The sequence below is a fragment of the Sphaerodactylus townsendi genome, linkage group LG01 (genome assembly GCF_021028975.2).
Source record: "Sphaerodactylus townsendi isolate TG3544 linkage group LG01, MPM_Stown_v2.3, whole genome shotgun sequence".
Classification (NCBI taxonomy): Eukaryota; Metazoa; Chordata; class Lepidosauria; order Squamata; family Sphaerodactylidae; genus Sphaerodactylus; species Sphaerodactylus townsendi.
Window position 1 is genome coordinate 44,283,241 of NC_059425.1, and position 21,959 is coordinate 44,305,199.

A 21,959-nucleotide genomic window follows, 5' to 3' on the forward strand; every position below is an offset into this window, starting at 1 on the left:
ATGGCGACAAGAGCGGTCTCCGATCCAGCCATGCCCAACACGGAAGCCGGACTGGAAGGGTCGAAAGTCGATGCGTCATCCAGGAAACCCTGAAGCTGCTCCAACGCTCACTCTCTCAATTACCTTCCCCAGAAGCGAAAGATTCGAGGCAGGCGGTAATTAGCCAGATCACCTGGATCTAGCGATGGATTAGCTTTTCAAAGGTGGAAGCGGACCACTGCCTCCTTCAACCCATCCGGAAAGACCCGCTTGCTCAAAGGGAGCCATTGATGATGTTCAACAGGATGGGGTGCATTGGCTCCGCCCGACGAAGCTTTATAAGAAAGCCAGGAGGGACACCGGATCCAGAGGACAGGCCAGTAGGTCTAACAGCAGCCAAGGCCCTGTCAACAGCGGCTTCGGAGAGCAAGGGAGAACTTCTAGACCAAACTTGGGCCCGAAGGCGGCAAAGAGGAGCCTCCCAGTTCACTAATTGTAGATAACGTGGCCCGAGGAAGGTCCCGCTAAGAAACAGCGTGACTTTATCTGCAAAAAAAGCTCATGAATGCCTCTCACAGCTAATAGCCAATCGATGATTTGTAGACCCTTCCGATAAGGAAGGTCAAAGACCGAATTATCACGAAATAATTGCGCGGTGAGGGAGCTAGGCAGGCGCTTAAAGAGAGGAGGAGAAAGAAAGCCCTGTTTCGCCTCGCCGTTGCGCCATCTCATAGGCCTTCATAAGCGTCCTATAAGATGTTACTTAGCGCCGTCGTGTAATTTCCGCCCACACTTCGCTCTGATGTCGTCTAAGCATCCGTTTCATATGGCATGCAGCTCCTCCGGTATACCAAGGAGCCACCTGCCGAACGAAGGCCGAAAGAGGGCGCCCGAGGAACAACAGTCTCGGGATAGCATCGGAGAGCCAGGAGTTCCAGTCCTCCACCTGCTCGCCGAAAGTGTGTCGGCGGGTTCAGGGTCCCGCGAGAGCATTCAGGAAATGTCGGATCCGCTAAGTCTCCATGAGCGGGCATACAAATCAACTCCTACGCCTAGGCGGGCTTAGCATTGCAGGGCCATCCGAACCTTCAAAGCTACGTAATGGTCAGGATCCATGGCATTCTATCCGTAGAGAATATGACCATAATAACTCCCCAAACCAAAGACCAAATCCAGCGTGTGGCCGGCCTCATGAGTGGGGCCAAGAACTTACCAAGGAGAGGCTGCCTAGTGCATATGGATGACACCAGGTCCGCATTAGCCACTGTACATGAGGCTGATTGGCCGGCATGGACATTAAAGTCCCCAGAACAATAAGACTGGGGAACCGCGAATACCCAGTCCGCCACCACCTCCAGCAGCCGCAGCGGGCTGTCCCCACAGTGCGCTTGTAGGCGACCAGGTACACCAGGAGGACCCGCTTTATCCTCTCCTGACCAACCACTCTAGGTCGACACACACTCCACATCACCGGCAATCTCTGGGATGGGGGCCGCCCTGAAGGGAATGGAATCACCGGATGAACATCGCCACACCTCCCCCCCGGCCCTGTGTTCGCATTGGCTGGTGGAGGCCCACATAGAACTCCCGGGTGGCGTGACTCTCGCCTAAAGGCGGCGGTTTCACCCTCACGCACGCAGGTTTCAGTGATACAAGCCAGTGTACATCTGTTGGGCTTCGAGGATGATCACCGGAGCACACAGCGGTTTTACGGTTGATGGACCTGGCATTGATCAGCACCAGCGTGACGAATTTGGGCAGAGTAACCCTGAACTCTGCCACCGTCAGTTCCTTCTTGGGATAGGTCGGAGGTCAGAAGCCCGAGCGAGCATGGCCGTATCTTGTTAGATCTTCTATCATATGGCCACCGCCTGCGCTATATCTACTCCCGTCCCATCAATACCGGGATCCCTGCCCCAAAGTGGGATTGCCCCCATTGTTCAGCCGCTCTCCCCAAAAAAAAAAAACTCTATAGCCTGGCCCCAACTACTACCACGCAAGCAGGCAGACCAACGGGAGGATGCCGTCCCCAGGCAGGGCTAGAGCAGGCTGGCTGCCTTGGGCTGCTGGTGGAACTCCTGTTGTAGCTGCCAGGCCCCACCCCCTGCAGGTGTTCCCAATGGGGTGGGTGGGGAAGGACTCTCACTCCTTCCCAGTGGCAGCAGGCGGCAGCTCACCCGGTGGACTTCTGCTTGGCAGGCAGGCAGGCAGGCAGACCAACAGGAGGGTCTGTCCCAGGCAGGGCTGAGCAGGCTGGCTGCCTTGGGCTGCTGGTGGAACTCCTGTTGTAGCTGCCAGGCCCCACCCCCTGCAGGTGTTCCCAATGGGGTGGGTGGGGAAGGACTCTCACTCCTTCCCAGTGGCAGCAGGCGGCAGCTCACCCGGTGGACTTCTGCTTGGCAGGCGGGCAGGCGAGCAGACCAACAGGGAGGGTCTGTCCCAGGCAGGAACTGAGCAGGCTGGCTGCCTTGGGCTGCTGGTGGGAACTCCCTGTTGGGGTAGCTGCCAGGCCCCACCCCCTGCAGGTGTTCCCAATGGGGTGGGTGGGGAAGGACTCTCACTCCTTCCCAGTGGCAGCAGGCGGCAGCTCACCCGGTGGACTTCTGCTTGGCAGGCAGGCAGGCAGGCAGACCTTAATAATAGGATATGCTGGGAAGATATCAATACTATTTATTACATTAATATTATTTAATATTATTTAAATATTATTTAAACTTCTTTTTGCAAATATACATTAATAGATAATTGTAAGTTATGTAAAATAATCATACCGTGTTTCCCCAAAAATAAGACAGTGTCTTATATTAATTTTTGCTCCCAAATACATGCTATGTCTTATTTTCAGGGGATGTCTTATTTTTCTGTGTTCTGTTCATCGGGCATGCTTCCAAACAAAAACGTTGCTACGTCTTACTTTCGGGGGATGCCTTATATTTCACACTTCAGCAAAACCTCTACTACATCTTATTTTCAGGGGATGTCTTATATTCGGGGAAACAGTAGTAAAGACTCTTTAGATTATTGTAAGTTTCCTTTTCTCTCTCTTGGCGTACATAATTGCATGCATTTGTCTATTAATTTTTTTAATATATGTAATAAGATTACAGTTAGAATCAGGCTATCCAAATGATTGATAGTCAAAGCTGTTCCTATCCAGTACATCTGATGCTAGAACCTTCTTACTAATAAGATCTTGAAGGCAGATCCATTTTATACTTAATTTTGATATAGATTATATTTGATTTAAATTATATAAGATTATGAATTTATTATGATTTTTTAAATTATGACTGTTATGATGTTGTTTGTTTGCTTTTAAGTTTCCTTTTCTTTTTCTGCATCTTTTCTATTGATAAAACAACTAAAAAATCATTTAATCATAGGAAAGATTCTGCAGAGTTTGGAAGCATTCCCTGCAATTTCGATAGCACTGCCTGATGCAGCTGAAAAAAAAAGCAACACAATCATAACAAATTGCAGCAGGTATAATTGTAATGCTAGTTCAGTTTTTGTCATCATTTCACAAGTGATTGACAGCACCCCACAGAGTTTTGAAAGCAAGAGACATTCACAAGTGTTTACCATTGCCTTCCTCTGTGTCAGAACCCTGGACTTCCTTGGTGGTCTTCCATTCAAATACTAACTGGGCCTGCTTAGCTTCAAAGTTCTGACAAGATCAGGCTAGCCTGAGCTATTCAGGTCAACTTAGTTTACACATTCATTCACACAACCACAAACCGAGAAGCATGTAGGGAAATTATCACACTGAAGAAAAGATCATGTGGGGAAGCACATTTAGCATAAAAATTATCTGCTAGCTAGAATAAAGGTTGATCCATCTGAATTTCTACAGCTGCAGTTTTTCACATAGATATGCCTAGCTTGGCATCAAATCAGACTGTAAAACATCCATCAATACATTTTGGTTTCAGTGTACTTTAAGTTCAAGTAACAACACAATCCTATCCAGGCATTCCTTATTCCACTGATTTCAGCTGGTTTTGGCATGGCCACTTCTGCACATAAGCAGGGCTATAAAAATTGCAGTTCTTTCCCCTACTTCCAAATAAAATTTCTACTAAAATAAATGGTAACAATTTCTGAATATAGTGGTTTGATGTAGGCTCAGGAGCCTGTCAATATGTTCAAGACAATACACATTCCAGCCAGAAGAACTGCAAAAATCCCTCCACCTCAAGGGTAAGCATACAAATCTCTGCCCTATCATAAGTCCTATTGTTTCCTATGCAGCATAAATGTTTTTTATGGAATGTTCCCTTGAATAAAATGGTATTTATTTAAAATGAGGTGAATGGGAGCAGGCTGGAGTATGCACTGGATTGTAGTTGTGAAGCCTGATACTAACTGGCTGACAGGATTGCACCCTGATAGGGCTGCGCCTCATTTTGAGTGAATATGCTCTCAAGGAAGTGTCTACTGAGATAACATCGGCAATCTTGTTTCTCTCTCAAGGACGCTTCCAACAACAACAAAAAACTCTTAATAAATAACAAACAAATATGTAGGGTGTTGTATGGTTTTCAGGCTGTATGGCCGTGTTCTAGTAGCAAATATGTACTTGGGAAGTTTTTCAAATCTTTTCCTACAAAGCTAGGACATGAACCCTGTCATTACATCCTTCCCCATCAACAGGCTTAAAAGACTTAACTGTCCCTCATCACTGGCCTAATAATTATAAAACACAGATCTTAACATCGCCCCATATGAAAAACTACGAAATGGGCGCGAAGGCAACTGCGCATACGCTCCCTTTCATCACAGCGCCTCCCTATCGGCGAAGGAACCGACGTCTCAGGAACTTCCTTGACGCGTCAAGAGCTACGTCAATGAACAAGCGTCGGAAATGGGGGTTATAGCGCATGCGTAGTCTCTTGGTCTCCGAGCGTTGCGTGTGTTGCAGGCCCTTCTCTTCCCAGCACGCTTGCGCGAGGAAGTCTTTCCGGGCGAGGGGGAAGTTGAGCGGTCCAGGGGCAAAGGCGAAACTTCGGGGCCAGCTTAGCAGGATGTCGGGGGCTACGGGCGGCGCGACGGGTTCGGCCCGAAAACGGCTCCTAAAGGAGGAGGACATGACAAAGGTGGAGTTCGAGACGAGCGAAGAGGTGGACGTCACCCCTACCTTCGACACGATGGGCCTGCGTGAGGACCTGCTGCGCGGCATTTACGCGTACGGTACGCGCGAGTGTGGGTGATGCTGGGGTGGGGGTGGGGACTCAGCGGAGTAGAGACCCATGTGCGAAGCGGTAGTTTCAGCCGGAAAACTATATGAGGCATGCATGTGTGGGGCCACTTTGATACTCCTTACGGTTGGGGAAAGTGGGGTGTAAATCCAACCTCCTCTGTCATATGCTGTTTTCTGTCCCAAAGTATTTCCTGGGTAGGAGCTCCTTCTTAAGCAGCAACAGTTTTCGTTTTAAAGGTTTCGATGTGTTACAGCGTGGAAGTAATCTGTGTTTGTGTTTATTTTCTAGGTTTTGAGAAGCCTTCAGCTATCCAACAAAGAGCAATCAAACAAATCATAAAAGGGAGAGATGTGATTGCACAGTAAGTGAAAGTGTACATTGAGATAAATTGGAAGGATGTATTTTAGGATGTTCAGAATTAACTGTAAACACAGATGAATGTGTGGTTGTTGGCTACATGATCTACACTGTCCATGTATGACTTTGCGCTATTTAAAAACCTGCAAATGGAAACATTTAGAGTGGTTGAAAAGAAAACTTAAAATGGTACAAGTAAAGTGTTTTCAGAATTTCAGGAAGCGAAGTTTAACATTTTGTGCAGAACACTTCAGTAAAAAGTAGCCATCAGTGTTTGCCTAATTAGGGTTTAACAATTATTAGTCTAGTCCCCATCCAGTACAGATCTAATTCCATTAAACTGAGTGTCAGTCAGGCTACATGCATATTGCCTGGATACAATCTTAGATCTGTGTCTGAATAACTTTGTTAATTGATTTGATTATGAAAAGCTAAAGGTGGACAGATTATGCTAAAGGTGGACAGAGAGTCTTGAATGTAATTTAATAGGATGACCTCAACACGTTTTGTTTCTAAGTGCTTCCCAAAGGCATCTACAGTGATAATCAAAACTTACATTAAAATCAAAAGTTAACATACAGGATAAAACCTTCCAAATAACCATGCAAGTAGTAGTAAACTTACACTTGTTATCACCAAAAAGGTTAAACGAACTGCTTCTGTAAAAAACTGTTTGTATAAAAAGCAAGAATAAGTGGGAAAAGTGAGATAAGAAAATTTTGATTGGTCTTCCATATGTCTTGTTCTTATATACAGTTACACTCTAGTAGTATATTATTCATTTGGGCTTGTCTGTAAAAGCACTTTATGCTTTTATGAGGTAGTATATTATTCATTTGGGTTTGTCTGTAATAGCACTTTATGCTTTAAATCAAATAAAATTTGCATTGTTACAGCAACATTAGCAAGTTTGAAAAAAGGCTTAGGAACAGTTGGTGAACAGTGATTACTACTATTAAGCGTAAATTATTTTTGGTGACAGTTTGAAATTGTCAGTATTGGCATATACCATTCAATAAATGAAGCTGAGATATGTTGTCAATGTTATCTCCCCTAGTGTGATAGTTTTTGTCCAGAGAATAATATGATTCCAAGCACATGGACCACATAAAGTTGCATTGTGCGTAATTACTTGAGTTTTCTGGATAACTTTAATTTGGAATTTTTTTCTGAAAAATTATCTAGTGTTCTAAATTATGATCTAGGAGCAGCAGTGGCATAGGAGGTTAAGAGCTCGTGTATCTAATCTGGAGGAACCGGGTTTGATTCCCAGCTCTGCCACCTGAGCTGTGGAGGCTTATCTGGGAAGTTCAGATTAGCCTGTGCACTCCCACACATGCCAGCTGGGTGACCTTGGGCTAGTCACAGCTTTTCAGAGCTCTCTCAGCCCCACCCACCTCACAGGGTGTTTGTTGTGAGGGGGGAAGGGCAAGGAGATTGTAAGCCCCTTTGAGTCTCCTATAGGAGAGAAAGGGGGGATATAAATCAAACTCTTCTTCTTCTTCTTCTTCTTCTTCTAGTATAGCATGTTTATTTTGTCATATTTAGTGATTTTAAAAAGATATTCTATGTTTTTATCTAATAAAATGCTTAATTTTCAGTGTACGTTAAAGCATAAACATGGTTTCAACATTATATTCAAATTCTTATGTGGAAATTATTGGTGGGTAGCCCTATCCACATGGCCGGGTGCCCAGATATGATGCTGCAACCATCCTGCGGTGCCATTCCCAAGAGGGGCTTTCCAACTGGGCAGGAACCAAAATAGCAAAAGAAACTTCCATCGGAAAGGCCACCACAGGGCTTCCATGTACTTAGGTGACCCCAAAAGTGGTGTAAGTCCAGGAGCCAGGCTCCGGTCTATCTGGTGTCTGTGCCCCTGGCCATGCCTCCAGAATGTGCCTGCAACACTGGTGCAGGCAATGGGGTGCAAGAGCACTAGCATGGTGTGCACCACTATGGCCATCCGCCGGCAGATCCACCACTCCTCTGGGGCAAGTGCCTTGGGGAGGGAAAATCTGCTGGTGTGGGCCTCCTCCACCTCCAACGCCAGATTCTTTCCCACCTTTGAATGAGAGTTGATAGTCTCTGTAAAGGTTAAATATAATAGTAAAGGTTAAATATAATATGTACTTCCCTTATGCAATTAACACCAAGAAAAAATAGCTGCCCTGAAAGCTGTTGACAAATGAATTAAGAGCATAAGAATTCTAGCTCACCTAAAAGAAGTTCTGTGCCACATCTCTGCTTATGCCAAGTCAAACTGTTAATCAGCTTTATTTATTGTTTTATCTTCTCTGGTTGGCAAGAGTTCTCCAGAATCTTTATGGCAGAGAAGGGACTTTCCCACATGTTACCTGAGGTACTTCATTTGAAGAAACCAGGGTCTGGACCTGGAATTTTCTGCATGCAAACATGTGATCTTTCATTAAGATACAGCCTGTGGGCTTTTAAAGATATATTATGTGTTAAACTATTTATTCAGGTACAGCTCTTAAAATACTGTGGTTTCTTTCTAGATCACAGTCTGGAACAGGCAAAACAGCAACATTTTCCATCTCTGTTCTACAGTGTCTGGACATCCAGGTAACTTTTGAATTTAAATACTTAATATTTTCTTTATGAATCCTCTTCAGATGCTTGATTTCTTTCTGGGTATTTGGAAATTAAACTGTTCTTAATCTTGAAACCATGCCTAGAATACATTTTGGGAGAACCCTGTTTACTATTCTTCATTATTTTAATCAGGTTCGTGAAACCCAAGCGTTGATTCTGGCACCTACTAGGGAATTGGCAGTACAAATTCAGAAGGTAGGTGTACGTTCTTTAGCTTCCTAAACTTTGTTAAAATGTTTTCTAAATAGTAAAGTGGCTGTATTTATTAAATGATTTGTCTTCTTAGGTGACCCCTTGCTATTTTCATAATTATGTAAATATGTCTTAATGAAACTAGATATGTTGATTCCTGCACTTTTTGAACTGTTGATGGATTATTCTACCTGATACCACGGTAGGTTCTCTCTGATAGAAGATAGCTGCTATCGGGTGTGGGGAAAATCCAGGATACCTCAACATTTGTTGCAGCACTTGGAAATTTCAACTACCAAGCTGTGCTTTGTACAAATGGAGTGGTACGGCACTCTCTGTGACAACAGTTTTATCTTCCTGTGAAGAAGTAGCAACTCACTCAAATAAGGCAGCTATCTGGTTCCCAAGCTGCAGCATTGGAGTATTTTTTATTTTATTAGATTTGTATCCCACCCTTTTCTGACTAGAGTTAGGCTCAGTGTAGCTAGCAGCATAAAGAAGAGGAGGAATTTGGATTTTCTTAACCAGAGGAAGTCTCAAAGTGCTAACAAACTCCTTTCCCTTCCTCTCCTCACAACAGACACCTTATGGGGTAGGTAGAGCTGAGAGAGTTCCGAAGAATTGTGACTAGCCCAAGGTCACCCAGCAGGAACGTTGGAGTGGGGGGATCAGACCCAGTTCTCCAGATTAGAGTCTACCTGCTTTTAACTACTAAATCATGTTGGCTTTTATGAATTGAAACCATCATTAAAATAAACAATACAGTTAAAACCCCATCAATTAAATACCCATTAATATTAGTTCAATTCATTCAACCATTTTCCAGGATGACCAACCAAGGAAGGGGGCGGGGGAGGGCATAAGGAAGAAAGCAAAAACCGAAGAAATCAGAACAAGGCCAGCTAAGGGAATAAAATAAATAAAGATTGGGGGAGGAAAGTCATCAAAGATGTAACTGTCACTGACTCAACCATAGACCTCATAGAATGTCTTTGCTTTAGGATCTATAGAACTGTGCGAAATCCCACAGGGCCCAGGTCTCATTTGACAGAGCGTTCCATAAGGTTGGGGCCATAGCCAAAAAAAGTTCTGGCTCTGGTTGAGGACAGCTGGATGCTTTTCTGTTCTATAGACATTGTAAGGTTACTACAGATCTGTTGTGCAGTCCTCCCAACAAACTGGTTTTGTGTCAGCATATTTAGGACAGCGGCAGTAGTCGTCTGTTACTTTAACTGACAGTTCATTGCCTACCTGTATTACAATGCCGTATATAATTAACTGCCATCATAGAACATAGCCTCATTTAGCTCCTGTTGTGTTAAGAGTGCTGAGGCAACTTCATTACAAGAAAGGGAAAAAGGATAAGGAAAGCATATTTTCACATAGTGGGGTCTATCTTTTTTTTCTTTCTTACATTTCAGCACATTGGGAGTTGACATGGCTTAGTTAAAGATCCTGATTTGGTTGTATTTTAGTTTATACAGGAGCCTCTGATTTTTGCACTTGTTCTTATAGGGACTTCTTGCTCTTGGTGACTACATGAACGTCCAGTGTCATGCCTGTATTGGAGGAACCAATGTTGGTGAGGACATCCGAAAGCTGGATTATGGACAGCATGTTGTGGCTGGCACACCAGGGCGTGTATTTGGTAAGATGCCAGGGCATGCATTTGGTATAATTCATTCAAATAATTAATTTAGAATTTTTGGTTTAGAATTCTATTTCATTTTCAAGATTCTTTTTTTTTTCTCAGTTTCAGTTCTAGACTGGAAACTACAGTCATGGTCTTTTTACTCCCATCCTGTCTTTTTTTATTCCGCTGGTCATTCCACTAGCCAAGGATGACTTCCAGCACTGGTTGTGACTTGCCTCCCAGCTGTTTCTCCACTAATTATCTGTGCCTCCCAGTACACTGAGAAGATGTCCCAGCAATCTCTCTGTTTTCCTCGCATTTTCCTTTGAATGCTATTTCTGATCCAGTGAAAACGTTTCATTCCAGATTTTCAAAGGGAAGTCTTTCAGTTTGTAACTTGCCACTTCTCATCTAATAAGATGAGACCTCATAAAAAGATAGGATTCCTGAATGGTCTCTGGTAACATCTAGGAGACTTCTGAGATGACTTTTCATCTTGTTTCAGAGGAAGCAAAGTCCACATTTTTTGTCTTTTAAATTTTTTATTTTGACTACATTACCAGAAAAAGTGAAGAAAATATCCAGCCCCTTTGACGTTTCAGGTATGTTGTTAAACCATTATGAGAATTACTGTAATCTGTCTTTTACCAGAGGTCTCAGTCACGAGGCCTTATCAGTAGGCACCTTTAGCCAAGTTCTTTACATTTCTGTCATTGTACCATAAGACGCATAGGATGTTGAACAGGACTTAGAAAGTAAATGTTGAACAGTCAAGCTGTTGTGAGTTTTCTGTCAGGGAAGTCAATCCTCCTAGACCTTTCCTTGTTCTTCTGGTCAATCACTTTGAAAATCAAGAAGAGGCTGTCAGTCATTCTTCTATGTTGCTGTTTCTTGACAAAAGCGTAAATCTTTCAGATATGATTCGTCGTAGAAGTCTAAGGACTCGTGCTATCAAAATGTTAGTGTTGGATGAAGCTGATGAGATGCTGAATAAAGGTAAGGAATATCTCTTGCCAAAGTTTACTATGCTATACTGCCAGTTAAGATTATATAAATTAGGACGCTTCTAAGATACATGGTTTAATTGCTGAAGAAGTATATTTCAGCTCTGCATTTAGACTCTTGTCCAGACCAAATGGACCATTTATTTTGCTTCAGTAACTTTTTCAGTCTTTATTCATCATGTTGTGATCTGTAGATAGATATATACAGGCAGATTGGTAAGGTTTGTTTGTTTGTTTATCGCATTTAATATGCCACCCCATCCCCGAAGGGCTCTGGGCTGTGCACAGTGAATCATAAAACATTGTAAAAACATACTGAAATTTAAAAGCGGAACCCTAACAGTGAAACATCTCAGATGACAAGTTCTACCTAAACTTCCTGAATGGCCCATCCTTTTCATAGTTTGGATTTAAGAAATGTGTTTTTCCTAAAGCAAAGTTTTTGTATACATGTGCACACATGCATTTGTGTACCTACAGAAATACCTGTGCATTCAGAATATCCTCCCTAGTGCATTCAGAATATTCAGTGAGGACTACCTTATTGTCATGTGTTACTGTTACTGTGCTTTTTAAAAATAGACTGCATAATAAATGTTGTACTGAGGACTGGGTAGTCACAAATACATATTCAGTAGGGAACCTGGCAAGAAGCTAAGTGTTGTCCTCCGCTGTAGCTCCACCCACAATGAGGTGCTTCATGCCAAACATTAGGTTTATCTTATAGGTTTAGAGTGATGTGAAAGGATGATCATGGGTGATAGTAATTGCCGCCTTTAACTGTCTGCACACATGTCCTGAAGCAGGAAAACCTGCAGCTTTTGAAACCAGTACAGATTTCACTAAGGTAAGCTATGCCTGCACATACTGCCAGGTGTAAGAGCAGACTGGGCAGGCCAACTGCATAACCAGATGCCTCAGACTGGCACTGAGTATTGTGAAATTCTCAGCACAAATTAGGAATGGCTTTTGCAGTGAATTCTTTGTGATGACAAATGTCATTCCATGGCTCAAATCAACAAAGTATAAGAAGATTCTTGGTTCTGTTCTTGGAGGCTCCAGCCATGATGTTATTTCTTTGCCTTGTCTAGGGTTTAAAGAACAGATCTATGATGTGTACAGATACCTTCCTCCAGCAACTCAGGTGGTTCTGATCAGTGCCACTTTGCCACATGAGATCTTGGAGATGACAAACAAATTCATGACTGACCCCATCCGCATCTTGGTGAAACGGTTAGTAATTTCTAGAGTTTCAGCCTGTAACAGTATCTGTTATTATGGCTTATCTGAGTTACAACAGAGCACATTTGAATTCTTGCACATTTGAATTCTTAGTCCTGTTGTTTTATTTTTTCTTGGTAATATAACCTTTCTGCTGCAAAGTAGATCAGTATTATTATCCTTGTTTTGCAGATGGGGGACAGAGAATACTACCTTTCCAAAGACTTAATGAGTTCATGGTGGGCTTTGATCCAAGAGCTTCCTGATTCACTGTTCATGCTTTTGTTTGAATTGACATTAGAATTTTCAAGTGGAGCATGTTTGGCTTAAATAGTCAACTGTGTTGATTGTTTCACTGTAAGTCTGAATTGACAGTTGTAAGGAAAACCTCTGCAATAACAAATAGCTACAAAAACAATATTTTATAAAAACACATCTCATAAAAATGTTCTTTCAAAATGTACATTTCAGACGAATACATATTCAAAATATTCTTTTTTCACTTATTTTTCCAGTGATGAGTTGACTCTTGAAGGGATCAAACAGTTTTTTGTGGCTGTAGAGAGAGAAGAATGGAAATTTGATACTTTGTGCGACCTGTATGACACTCTCACCATCACGCAGGCTGTCATCTTCTGTAATACCAAAAGGAAGGTATGTCAGCAAGTTGTGGTATGTAGAGCTGTGAATCATTTCCATGGAAGCTAGCAAGCGTAGCATTAGATACTGGGCTTATTAGAAAAGAACATGATGTTTTCTGCATTGCTCCAGTTTCTGTGCAAAAATAAGCCTGGCTTTTTCTTCGCTCAGGTGGACTGGCTAACTGAAAAGATGAGAGAAGCTAACTTCACTGTTTCATCAATGCATGGTGACATGCCTCAGAAGGAGAGGGAATCCATTATGAAAGAATTCAGATCAGGGGCTAGGTAAATTTCCTGCCTTTCTCTTATACTGCATACATGATTTGAGCCTTCCTGTGAGCCTTAGCAGAGAAAGTATTCATTAGGGATTAGATCCTGTACCTTCTTTCCACTCGCACAGTGCCATACTCTGTGCAGAAGTGGTCTTTCATTGTGGAGTGCATTTCTCTGGTGGTAGGCGCTTTCTGTTAGTCCAAGCTTCTAGTTTTACATGGGTGAGAAATGCCTCACCCTAGAGGTACACACTCTTCAATGGACAGTTGTCCATATCGGAGGACAGTGCAGCACAAGCAGATGGAAGGTCTCCTGAAGCAGAGGCGTTCCTCCCATTGGGCAAAGTGGGCAGTTGCCCAGGGCAATTTTTGCGAATTGTGGGATTTTTTTGTATTTTCAGTGTTTTTCTACATTTGTCTTGCAGAGGGTGCAGTTTTTAGACTAGCAGCACCAAAATTTCAGGGATTTTTCGGGAGACTCTCCTGATGATACCACCCAGGTTTGGTGAGGTTTGGTTTAGGGAGTCCAAAGTTATGGACTCCCAAAGGAAGTGCCCTCATCCGCCATTGTTTCCAATGGGAGCTAATAGGAGATGGGGGCTACACCTTTGAGGGTCCATAACTTTGGACCCCCTGAACCAAACTTCAGCAAACCTGGGTGGTATCATCAGTTGGGTCTGACGAAGATGCTCCGAAATTTTGGTGCTGCTATCTTAATAATTGCACCCCTGACAGCAGGCACTCCCTAAATTTCCCCAGATTTTCCCTTTCTGCCAATGCTTGTTTTCTTTCTTTCTTTTATTCTCTCAATGCCTAATAAAGGTTATTATTATAATTATTAAATCCACCCCCTTTGGCATGGATTTAAAGGGAGAATCTGAGGTCCCCAGTTTAAACATTGAAAGTGATGCTGTTTCAGGGTGGGGGATAATCCACCCCAAAACAGCATCACTTTCAGTGCTGTTTAAACTGGGGACCCCAGATTCTCCCTTTAAGGTGGATTTAAAAGGAGAATCTGGGCTCCCTAGTTTAAACATCATTGAAAATAATGCTGTTTACGGGTGGATTCCAGCATCACTTGTTTAAACTAGGGAGCCCAGCTTTTCCTTTTAAATCCACCTTAAAGGGAGAATCTGGGGTCCCCAGTTTAAATAACATTGAAAGTGATGCTGTTTCCTCCAATTGGGGGGACTGGATATACCACCATAAAATGTTTTCATAGCAGTAATAAAACATTTTGAAAGCATTTTGAAAATGTTTTCAAAAAAAAATTCTGCTGTGTGGCATGGCCCATTGCTGTGTTCAGATTTGTGAGTTGGGGGGATGTTCTATAATGTGATGGTGACTTTGAAATGACCTGGTGGAAAAAAACATTGTTTGGTCACGGAGGGAGAGGGTGGCCGCCCATGGGGAGGGGGGGGGAATCAAACTCAAGTTTTGTCCAGGGCTCCAGTTTGCCTAGGTATTCCACTGTCCTGAAGTCATATTCAAAACACACAGTGATATTTCTGATGCATTATTCAACTTATTCTTATTATGTAGGAGGTGCAGAGGAAGATGGAATGGTCATTGAGATCACATTAAGCCCCTTGAGATTTCTCATGAAAATGTCTGAGGGTGATAATGCTCATGCTTTTTGAGGCAGTCTTCTTCAGGGCATCTTGCGCTAGATACAGTAGCTGTGCTCCCCTCCCATTCATTAGGCCTTTCATTTTATGAAACAAATTATTGTCCTCTCAGAATCATGTACGTGTGTCATTCTGTTTGGCCTGGAAAGGTGAAACATCACTGAAATGTTCAGTTAGTTCACCCTTGTTGGAATTGTACATCTGTGATAAACCTAAGTGGAGGAAAATATAAGAGTATGATGCCTCTTACTAGACTTGTCCAGTTGGTGTATCATATAAAGGAAAGCCTAGTGTAGCTTCTCAGCCTTTCACTCCAGGTTCCATAGTCTTACTGCAGTTGAGCATGAGATTTCCTTTATTTCTTTTTGCAGCCGAGTCCTTATTTCTACAGATGTTTGGGCCAGAGGCTTGGATGTACCTCAGGTGTCTCTAATTATTAACTATGATCTACCAAACAACAGAGAATTGTATATACACAGGTAAGATATGAAGGTGAGTGGGCAAGGGAGGTCTTGAAAAGGTTCCCCCCCTCTCCCCAGGATGTGTTCTTCTGCCTGGGTTGGAAAAAGAATCCCTCCCAAACCTAGAGACCTGGTGGGAAATATTTAAAAGTGCAGGTGTTTTGTTTTAAGCCATTATTTAGGTCACTCTTTGAGAATTCAAAATGTTGGGTATTTGGGGTTTAAAGCTTCTGTGGACATCACATTCAAAAAGTACATAACATGTCCTATTGGTAGTTGAATGCTGCCGTTTTAACAGAAGACAGTGGAGGACTTCACCTTTGCACAGAACCTGAATTGTTCTTTTACCTCTCCAGGATTGGTAGATCGGGTCGCTATGGTCGGAAAGGTGTCGCCATCAACTTTGTAAAGAACGATGACATTCGTATTCTGCGAGACATTGAACAGTACTATTCGACCCAGATTGATGAAATGCCCATGAATGGTAAGTATGTAATTTTTTTGCCCAGTCGTCATCTCAGTAGATGGCAGGTCAACAGAAGATCGCTGGTAAAACTGCTCACTGGGGAGCTATATTTTCTAGATGGTACTTCAAATACATTTATGAGATTGCAGGACTACTCAGTCGATCTAGTTTTCACATTTTTATCTCAGCCTTCCTGTAAGAAGCTCATTCTGGTGCACCATGTACAGTCCTTTTAAGTTGAACATCTCAGGTGGATGGTAGAATCCTATTTATGATGATGGATGGAATAGGACAGAATTTGTGTATGGCCAGAATGGACATTGCATTTGATTTGATCCGGTTACAGTTCTTGTCGGTGTTTAAAATTGTGAAAAGAGATGCAAAGGTTTTACTCCTGCTACATTGTAGGACATAGAACTATACCGAGTGCTTGGAAGTTCTGATGAACTCCCAATTGATTTCTGAGATCTGCCCAGTACTTCATATCTCTGCAGTCTAAAAGATAAATGTATTTATTAATTTTAATCTCATTTTCTCAATGGATCTTGAGCATGCACATGTTTTCTCTACTTTCACTGCCTTTATGCTCACAACAACCTTGTGTCGTGGGTTAGGCCAAGAACATGACTGGCTTAAGGTAGATGCATTGAGCTTCATTCCTGAACAAGGATTTGTGCCCAGGCTTCTCTGCTCCATGTTGGGGAGGGTTTTAAAAATGGGTTCTCACTGGACGCCTTTTATTGAATAAACCGCTGTTTTAAGGGAATTTTTTAAAGGGATTTAATGATCCCATTTTATAATTGTTGGAGCCTACATGATGTGTAAACTATTTATTTGTATCTAGTCTTTGCTCCTTTGTTGGCCTGTAATTATGATGGAATTTTATGTTGTACACCGCCCAGAGCCCCCTGGGGATAGGGCGGTATAGAAAACTAAATAATAAATAAAATAAAAAATTGTATCCATTATACCCATGTCTTTCTCCAGCAAATGTGTAGAATATACATTACCAATAAATTTCACGAGAAGAGATTAATTGCAAATCCTGTCAGGAAAGGGTCTGTCTTTCTTGTTTTAGTATCAAGTGGAAGATAGGCATTATAGTAATAACTACCTTCTATTTCTCTGTATAGTTGCTGATCTTATTTGAAGGACTGAAGACAAGCAGAAGAAAGAAGCTGCTCTTATTAACGATGTGTTAGTCTGCAGTTCGAGAGGGCTGCTTCTGACTCTGCTTTTCACTGATACTCATCTTAATGACCTACCAATGTAATGCAAATAGACACACCTCTGCTTCAGTGCTGAAGATGCAGTGAGGGAAAGATGCAAGTCTGTACTACTGATGGTGCAGGTCAGGCACTGAAAGGTCCATGTTGGTGAAAAGTAATGTTGGAACCAGCCAGCATCCTTGGTGTCTTTTTTTATTTTGATTTTTTAGACTGTCATGTTGCAAGTTGTCTTCTTTTTTGATGGAACCTGCTAGTAGCATCTTTGTATAGTGGATACTCACTGTCATCTCACCTGCTACTTTTTTCCTGATTAAACAGTGTTTTCATATACATTTCGTATGTGGTCATTAATTATACAGATACACAATTTTGACAATAAGAACTTTTAATATTGTAGTACAGCATAATGAGTTACTCTTCTCCCGTCCCTCAAATTTGCTAATTGAATATAAATTGATATTTTTGGACATGCATTTTCTAAATCAGTTGATGCATTCTGCTGAGTCAAAAGTGAACCTGAATGAATTACTACACAACTTTTGAGCCACTGTTTGAAAGTGCCTGTAGAATTAACATAAAACATTCTTTTAAAATGTGCTAGTTCAGATTAGGGGTTTGTGTAAATTAGGTTTGATTTATTCTGGTGTGATGAGTACACACAATCTGTATATCTTTTACACTCTCTCCTTGAAGGACAGGGCAGTTCATAGCAGACAGTAGTATATGACCACTGTTTATTAGATGGGATCTTGTAAGTGGAAATGTGTTCAGAGACAGTAAGCTAGCACAGTTGTTTTAAGGGAGGGGGGGAGTATAGCCTTTTTGGACTACCATGGGCATTGTTGGAATATCTGTTCAGTAGATGGAGTTTTGTTGTAATCCAGGTGTGCAATTTTTACTTATGCACTTCCTAAGTAATGAAAAAGAGGAGCCTGGATTTATACCATTTTTCTCAATCCTAAGGAGTCTTAAAGCTGCTTACAAAGTCCTTCCTCTTCCCACAACAGACACTTTCTGCGGTAGGTGAGGTTGAGCAAACGGACTAGCCCAAGGTCACCCAGTTGGCTTGATGTGTAGGGAGTGGGGAGACAAACTTGGTCTTCCAGATTAGAGCCCACTGCTCTAAACCACGACAATGCTTAACCAAGTAGTGAAAATTTTATAAACCTCCCCCACCCCCAATATTGTGAATTTGGTGCATATTGGTGTTAAGATTCTTTATTTGAAACGGCAACGCAGATCCATATTATAATAAGTTACTATTTGGGTCTGTACTCTTTCTAATTGTCGAGAAGCAAGTACCTTACCTTACCTAAAAAGATGGGGGCTGTCTTCAGTAAGGTGGTGCCGTGGCTGCAATCAGGGTAAATTGGGTGAGAGTTTGCTTATGGGGTGCTATAATGGAAGACAGTAGATATCTTGCCCTGGAACATTTGGCTGCACGGCTGCAGTAGTAACCTGGCTACTTCTTCAGGATAAAAATCAAAAGCATCAGGAATAGAGAACAGAACTAACAAAACTTTAAAGTGCAAGGTGTGTCACTGCTACATTGCCTCAGTTTGGCCATAGAAAAAGGCATTCATGTTACAAATTTTTTCCATATAAACTTTACTTTTCTTAGGTGTAAAGACAGCTAACATGCACTCTAAAATACTTAACACTTTAAACCAGCATGAAGAGACATGTAGACTGAAAAGATCAGTTGCTGCATCAGTCTTAACAGTAACTCACCGTATGTTTAGATCCTAAGTATCCTAGACAGTCCATGTTTGTCTTTACTGAATTATGCCTGCTTCATTCTTCCCACACTCCTGACTCCCTTCAACCAAGGACCAACTAATCCCGCTACATTAAGTGAAACTCTAACCGCAAGCAAGCATATTTTTTAAAATATATTTTTTTAAAATATATTTATTTATACCCCCTTTGCTCACCAACAGGGACCAAGGTTTAACAATATTCCTCTTTTCTCCATTTTAGGGATTAACTTTGGTCTCCTTGTGAGCTATGAATTAATGACTTCTGAAACATCCTAAGGTTGACATTGTTGCGCAAGTCTTGCAAACTGAAGTCTGCTAGCAGATGAACCATCAATTGTTACAGCTTTGCTATCATTGTGAATTAACAGAAAGGGGCTTTCAGTGTAGGAATTCTGCAAATTGAGGTAGTCTTTAGTGGAAAAGGCGTGCTTCTACCACAAGATCCTTTGATTATGCTGCATATTCCATTCTCCCCTTTCCCAAATACATAAGTGTTTTCATAAAGTCATTCATAATACTCAGAATTCACAGGCAGTACTAAGTCATAACAACTTTGCCACATGCTAACTTTAATCATACAAAATACAACTTCTGGCACAACCACCTTCAGTCTTTATACTATTAACTACTGACTCAAGCAGCAGAAGACAAAACAAGGAGAGAGATACTTGGTCTTAGTCTTCCATATCTAACAGATCCCCACTCCCCTCCCCAAGCCTGTGCTTTCTCCATGGCAGCTGTAGGAGGCAGACTAACAATTATCAAAGGAAGCTTATAGTTCCAGAACCCTGCTAGGTGACACCAGAAGTCTCCAATTTCAAACAAACCCAGCTGCATTGCGGGAAGAATTATTCAGGTACAAAACTTGCCTATTACAACTTTCATACTTTGTTCTACCTTGAATGTCTATTCAAGGAAGTTATGTTTCCTGGAAAGTTTAAAAATTATACTGATGCATCCCAAGAAAAACTTATGAAATCCACCTAGACTTTTTATTTCTAAACTGTTTCTTAGTACTCTTTCCAAAATCTATACAGAAAACCTTGAATACAGGTAGGACTGCTCTGCCTGCGAAAACACTGTTTGAAGAATAGCTGTATTCCAACTTCAGCATCCCATAACTACTCTTATTTCCAGTCCCTTCAGTTTCAAAACAAAGTCTTAGGCAGTCTATGGGAAACAGCAATTTTGGGGGGTAAGGGACAACATATTCAGGCCCTTGTGGTTGTCAGAGATGACTGTACAAGTGCTTTTCTGATCACATTTAACTTTTTGTAAGTCCTGCATTAGTACAGTAAGAGTGATATACAATGGGTTCTTATATTACGTTCTACAATAGCCTACACTCAAAGAACACGTATATAAGAGAATGACAGGCTGTTTGCTATCCCTTAAGCCCCAAGCCATGGCAGTTTAATGCAGTGAATTACAGTCAACATGTCTGAAGAACAAACTTGTGTTTAATTTCATATATACACAATTTTAATCATGTACTAGAAAATAAATTACAGGAAATAACTTTAAAATGCAACCAAAGACAAAAATTTCACAACAAACATTCCCACTGATTTCCCATGGAGTGAGATTGCAGTGCTCAAGGCAGGTAAATATCACAAATATATCAAAAAACTCCAAATTGTTCTGATGCATTCACACATTTACATGACCCACAAACATTCCTTTACAGGGACCGTACTTAGCCTATCACAGAACCAGGTTTTGCCATAAACTACAAAACTTTGATACAAAATTTTATTTATATATTTATATTTTATACATGCCCTGTGGTTTCTTAAAAAATAACTAGACACTCTGTACAGACAATTCTAACTCATTGTTCTGAAGCTGTAGGCAACGGTCTTTGTTTTTGGATGGATCTTCTCCCCTCAGTAATATTAATGGCATATTGTATATACATGAAGGCTAAGACTGCAGAAGAAGACAGCTTTGTTTGATATGCATTTCCTGTAGGACAAGGTCTCCAAATTTAAAAGGCAAGACAAATGTACACTTGAAAATAGCTTCCTTGGTTAATAATTATTACCTCTAAAATGTAATCTGTGGAGAATGATTCACATGCATTTCGGTAATACTGGCAGAAAAGGCAGTAAAGCAAGGAATAGCTAAATATAGTGGCTCAAACATGGCTTCACAGCTTCAGCTGGAACCATGTTAAACTGCTTCCAAGTGTTCACAAAGTTAAAATGCTCTATGGAACATCGTGGCTACATTACATTCTGGTAAAAGATTTCCGTGTGTAAGCTTTATAATTACTTCCCTGAAATATCCTTTGCAGTGGACATGTTTCCATAAGACAGAGACTATGCCACCTCCCCTGGGCACTCAGTTCACCAGTATCAGTTAAAATTCCTCTTTCCCATCTCCATGGCACTAGGTTGCATCTTAGAAACAAAACCGAGGAGAAAGTGTTAAAAGCCAATGTACATTCCTCCCACATCCCCTCCCACTAGATGACAGCAGCAAGTTGGGAAGCCAGTCAGACTAAACTACTTCTTTACAGTAGAATGTAAACTTTGGTTTATTGAGTTCTCATTGTACAGCAAGCAAGTCTAAGATGGGCAGGCAGATAAGATGGAGAGGAACTGTCATCAATCTGTCTTTAATCTGGCATGCTGAGACATCTGTTCAGTCAGGCCTGCTTTGAGAGAGTTTGTAACCGATTGTCTCATGGTATCCTCAATCAAATTATCCCCCAGAGGTTTTATCACCTGCAGTATGAGAAATGCAAAAAAAGAGAAAATAAAATAAAATAACCCTTCAAAAATAAAATCTTTTGAAACAACAAAATAAAATAAGGTAAACAAAGGAACAATTTAAATATTATAATATGAAATGCACTCAAATGTGTAACATAAAAATAAAGTAATGAACTTTGACTGCTACCTGCATAAAATCAATAATCTGAGTATTATACTCCTATGCAGTAGTTGCCTGAATTCAAATCACTTTATAACGCCAAGAATATCAGGTGCAATTTCATACCCTATAATGCAGTATCAACCTGGTATGATTACAGCATTTATGCAAACTGGCCCAGATGGTCCTGCTTACTGTCCTATATGAATGAAGTGTTCATACTTCCAATAGAGAAAGAAAAAATAAAGATACTGGCTAATTTTTCTTCTTGTTATTGTTGGAGGGGAGTCGCTGCCGCTGCGCTGAGGTAAGAGCACGGCGAGCCATTCGACGTCTAACAACTTCAAAGAGTTTGGAACACACCTAAAACACGAAGCAGGTTGTTAGAAAAGAGGGAGTGGCAAGAGAGCAGAAAATAAAGG

The 21,959-nt window shown here is 41.5% G+C and overlaps 2 protein-coding genes across 8 annotated transcripts in view; one reads left to right on the forward strand and one right to left on the reverse strand.

The window, feature by feature from the left end:
- The first annotated feature begins 4,911 nt into the window (after nt 1-4,911).
- Nucleotides 4,912-17,230, forward strand: EIF4A3 (eukaryotic translation initiation factor 4A3). The gene is made up of 12 exons (XM_048519750.1): nt 4,912-5,169; nt 5,469-5,541; nt 8,057-8,123; nt 8,286-8,348; nt 9,861-9,993; nt 10,894-10,974; nt 12,074-12,215; nt 12,719-12,857; nt 13,014-13,129; nt 15,116-15,223; nt 15,562-15,689; nt 16,805-17,230. The coding sequence occupies exons 1-12, from the start codon at nt 5,004-5,006 to the stop codon at nt 16,819-16,821; spliced, it is 1,233 nt and encodes a 410-aa protein (XP_048375707.1). The 5' UTR covers nt 4,912-5,003; the 3' UTR covers nt 16,822-17,230.
- Nucleotides 17,231-20,102: 2,872 nt separating this feature from the next.
- ATL2 (atlastin GTPase 2) overlaps nt 20,103-21,959 on the reverse strand; it is a 40,419-nt gene continuing 38,562 nt past the window's right edge. For 2 of the 7 annotated variants that reach the window (XM_048519739.1, XM_048519702.1), the window contains one exon: nt 20,103-21,389. In XM_048519739.1, coding sequence (XP_048375696.1) covers nt 21,270-21,389 — 120 coding nt within the window. In that variant the 3' untranslated portion in view covers nt 20,103-21,269. Of the gene's footprint in view, nt 21,901-21,959 lie in introns of all 7 variants that reach the window. The other 5 variants (XR_007246376.1, XM_048519724.1, XM_048519731.1 and 2 more) reach the window with 5 other exon arrangements.

Bases quoted from the DNA above. Each gene is read 5' to 3' on its own strand.
- EIF4A3 (XM_048519750.1), top strand. From the start codon at position 5,004: ATGTCGGGGGCTACGGGCGGCGCGACGGGTTCGGCCCGAAAACGGCTC. The intron at 12,216-12,718 runs GTTAGTAATTTC...TTATTTTTCCAG, and splicing joins ATCCGCATCTTGGTGAAACG to TGATGAGTTGACTCTTGAAG. The intron at 12,858-13,013 runs GTATGTCAGCAA...TTCTTCGCTCAG, and splicing joins TCTGTAATACCAAAAGGAAG to GTGGACTGGCTAACTGAAAA.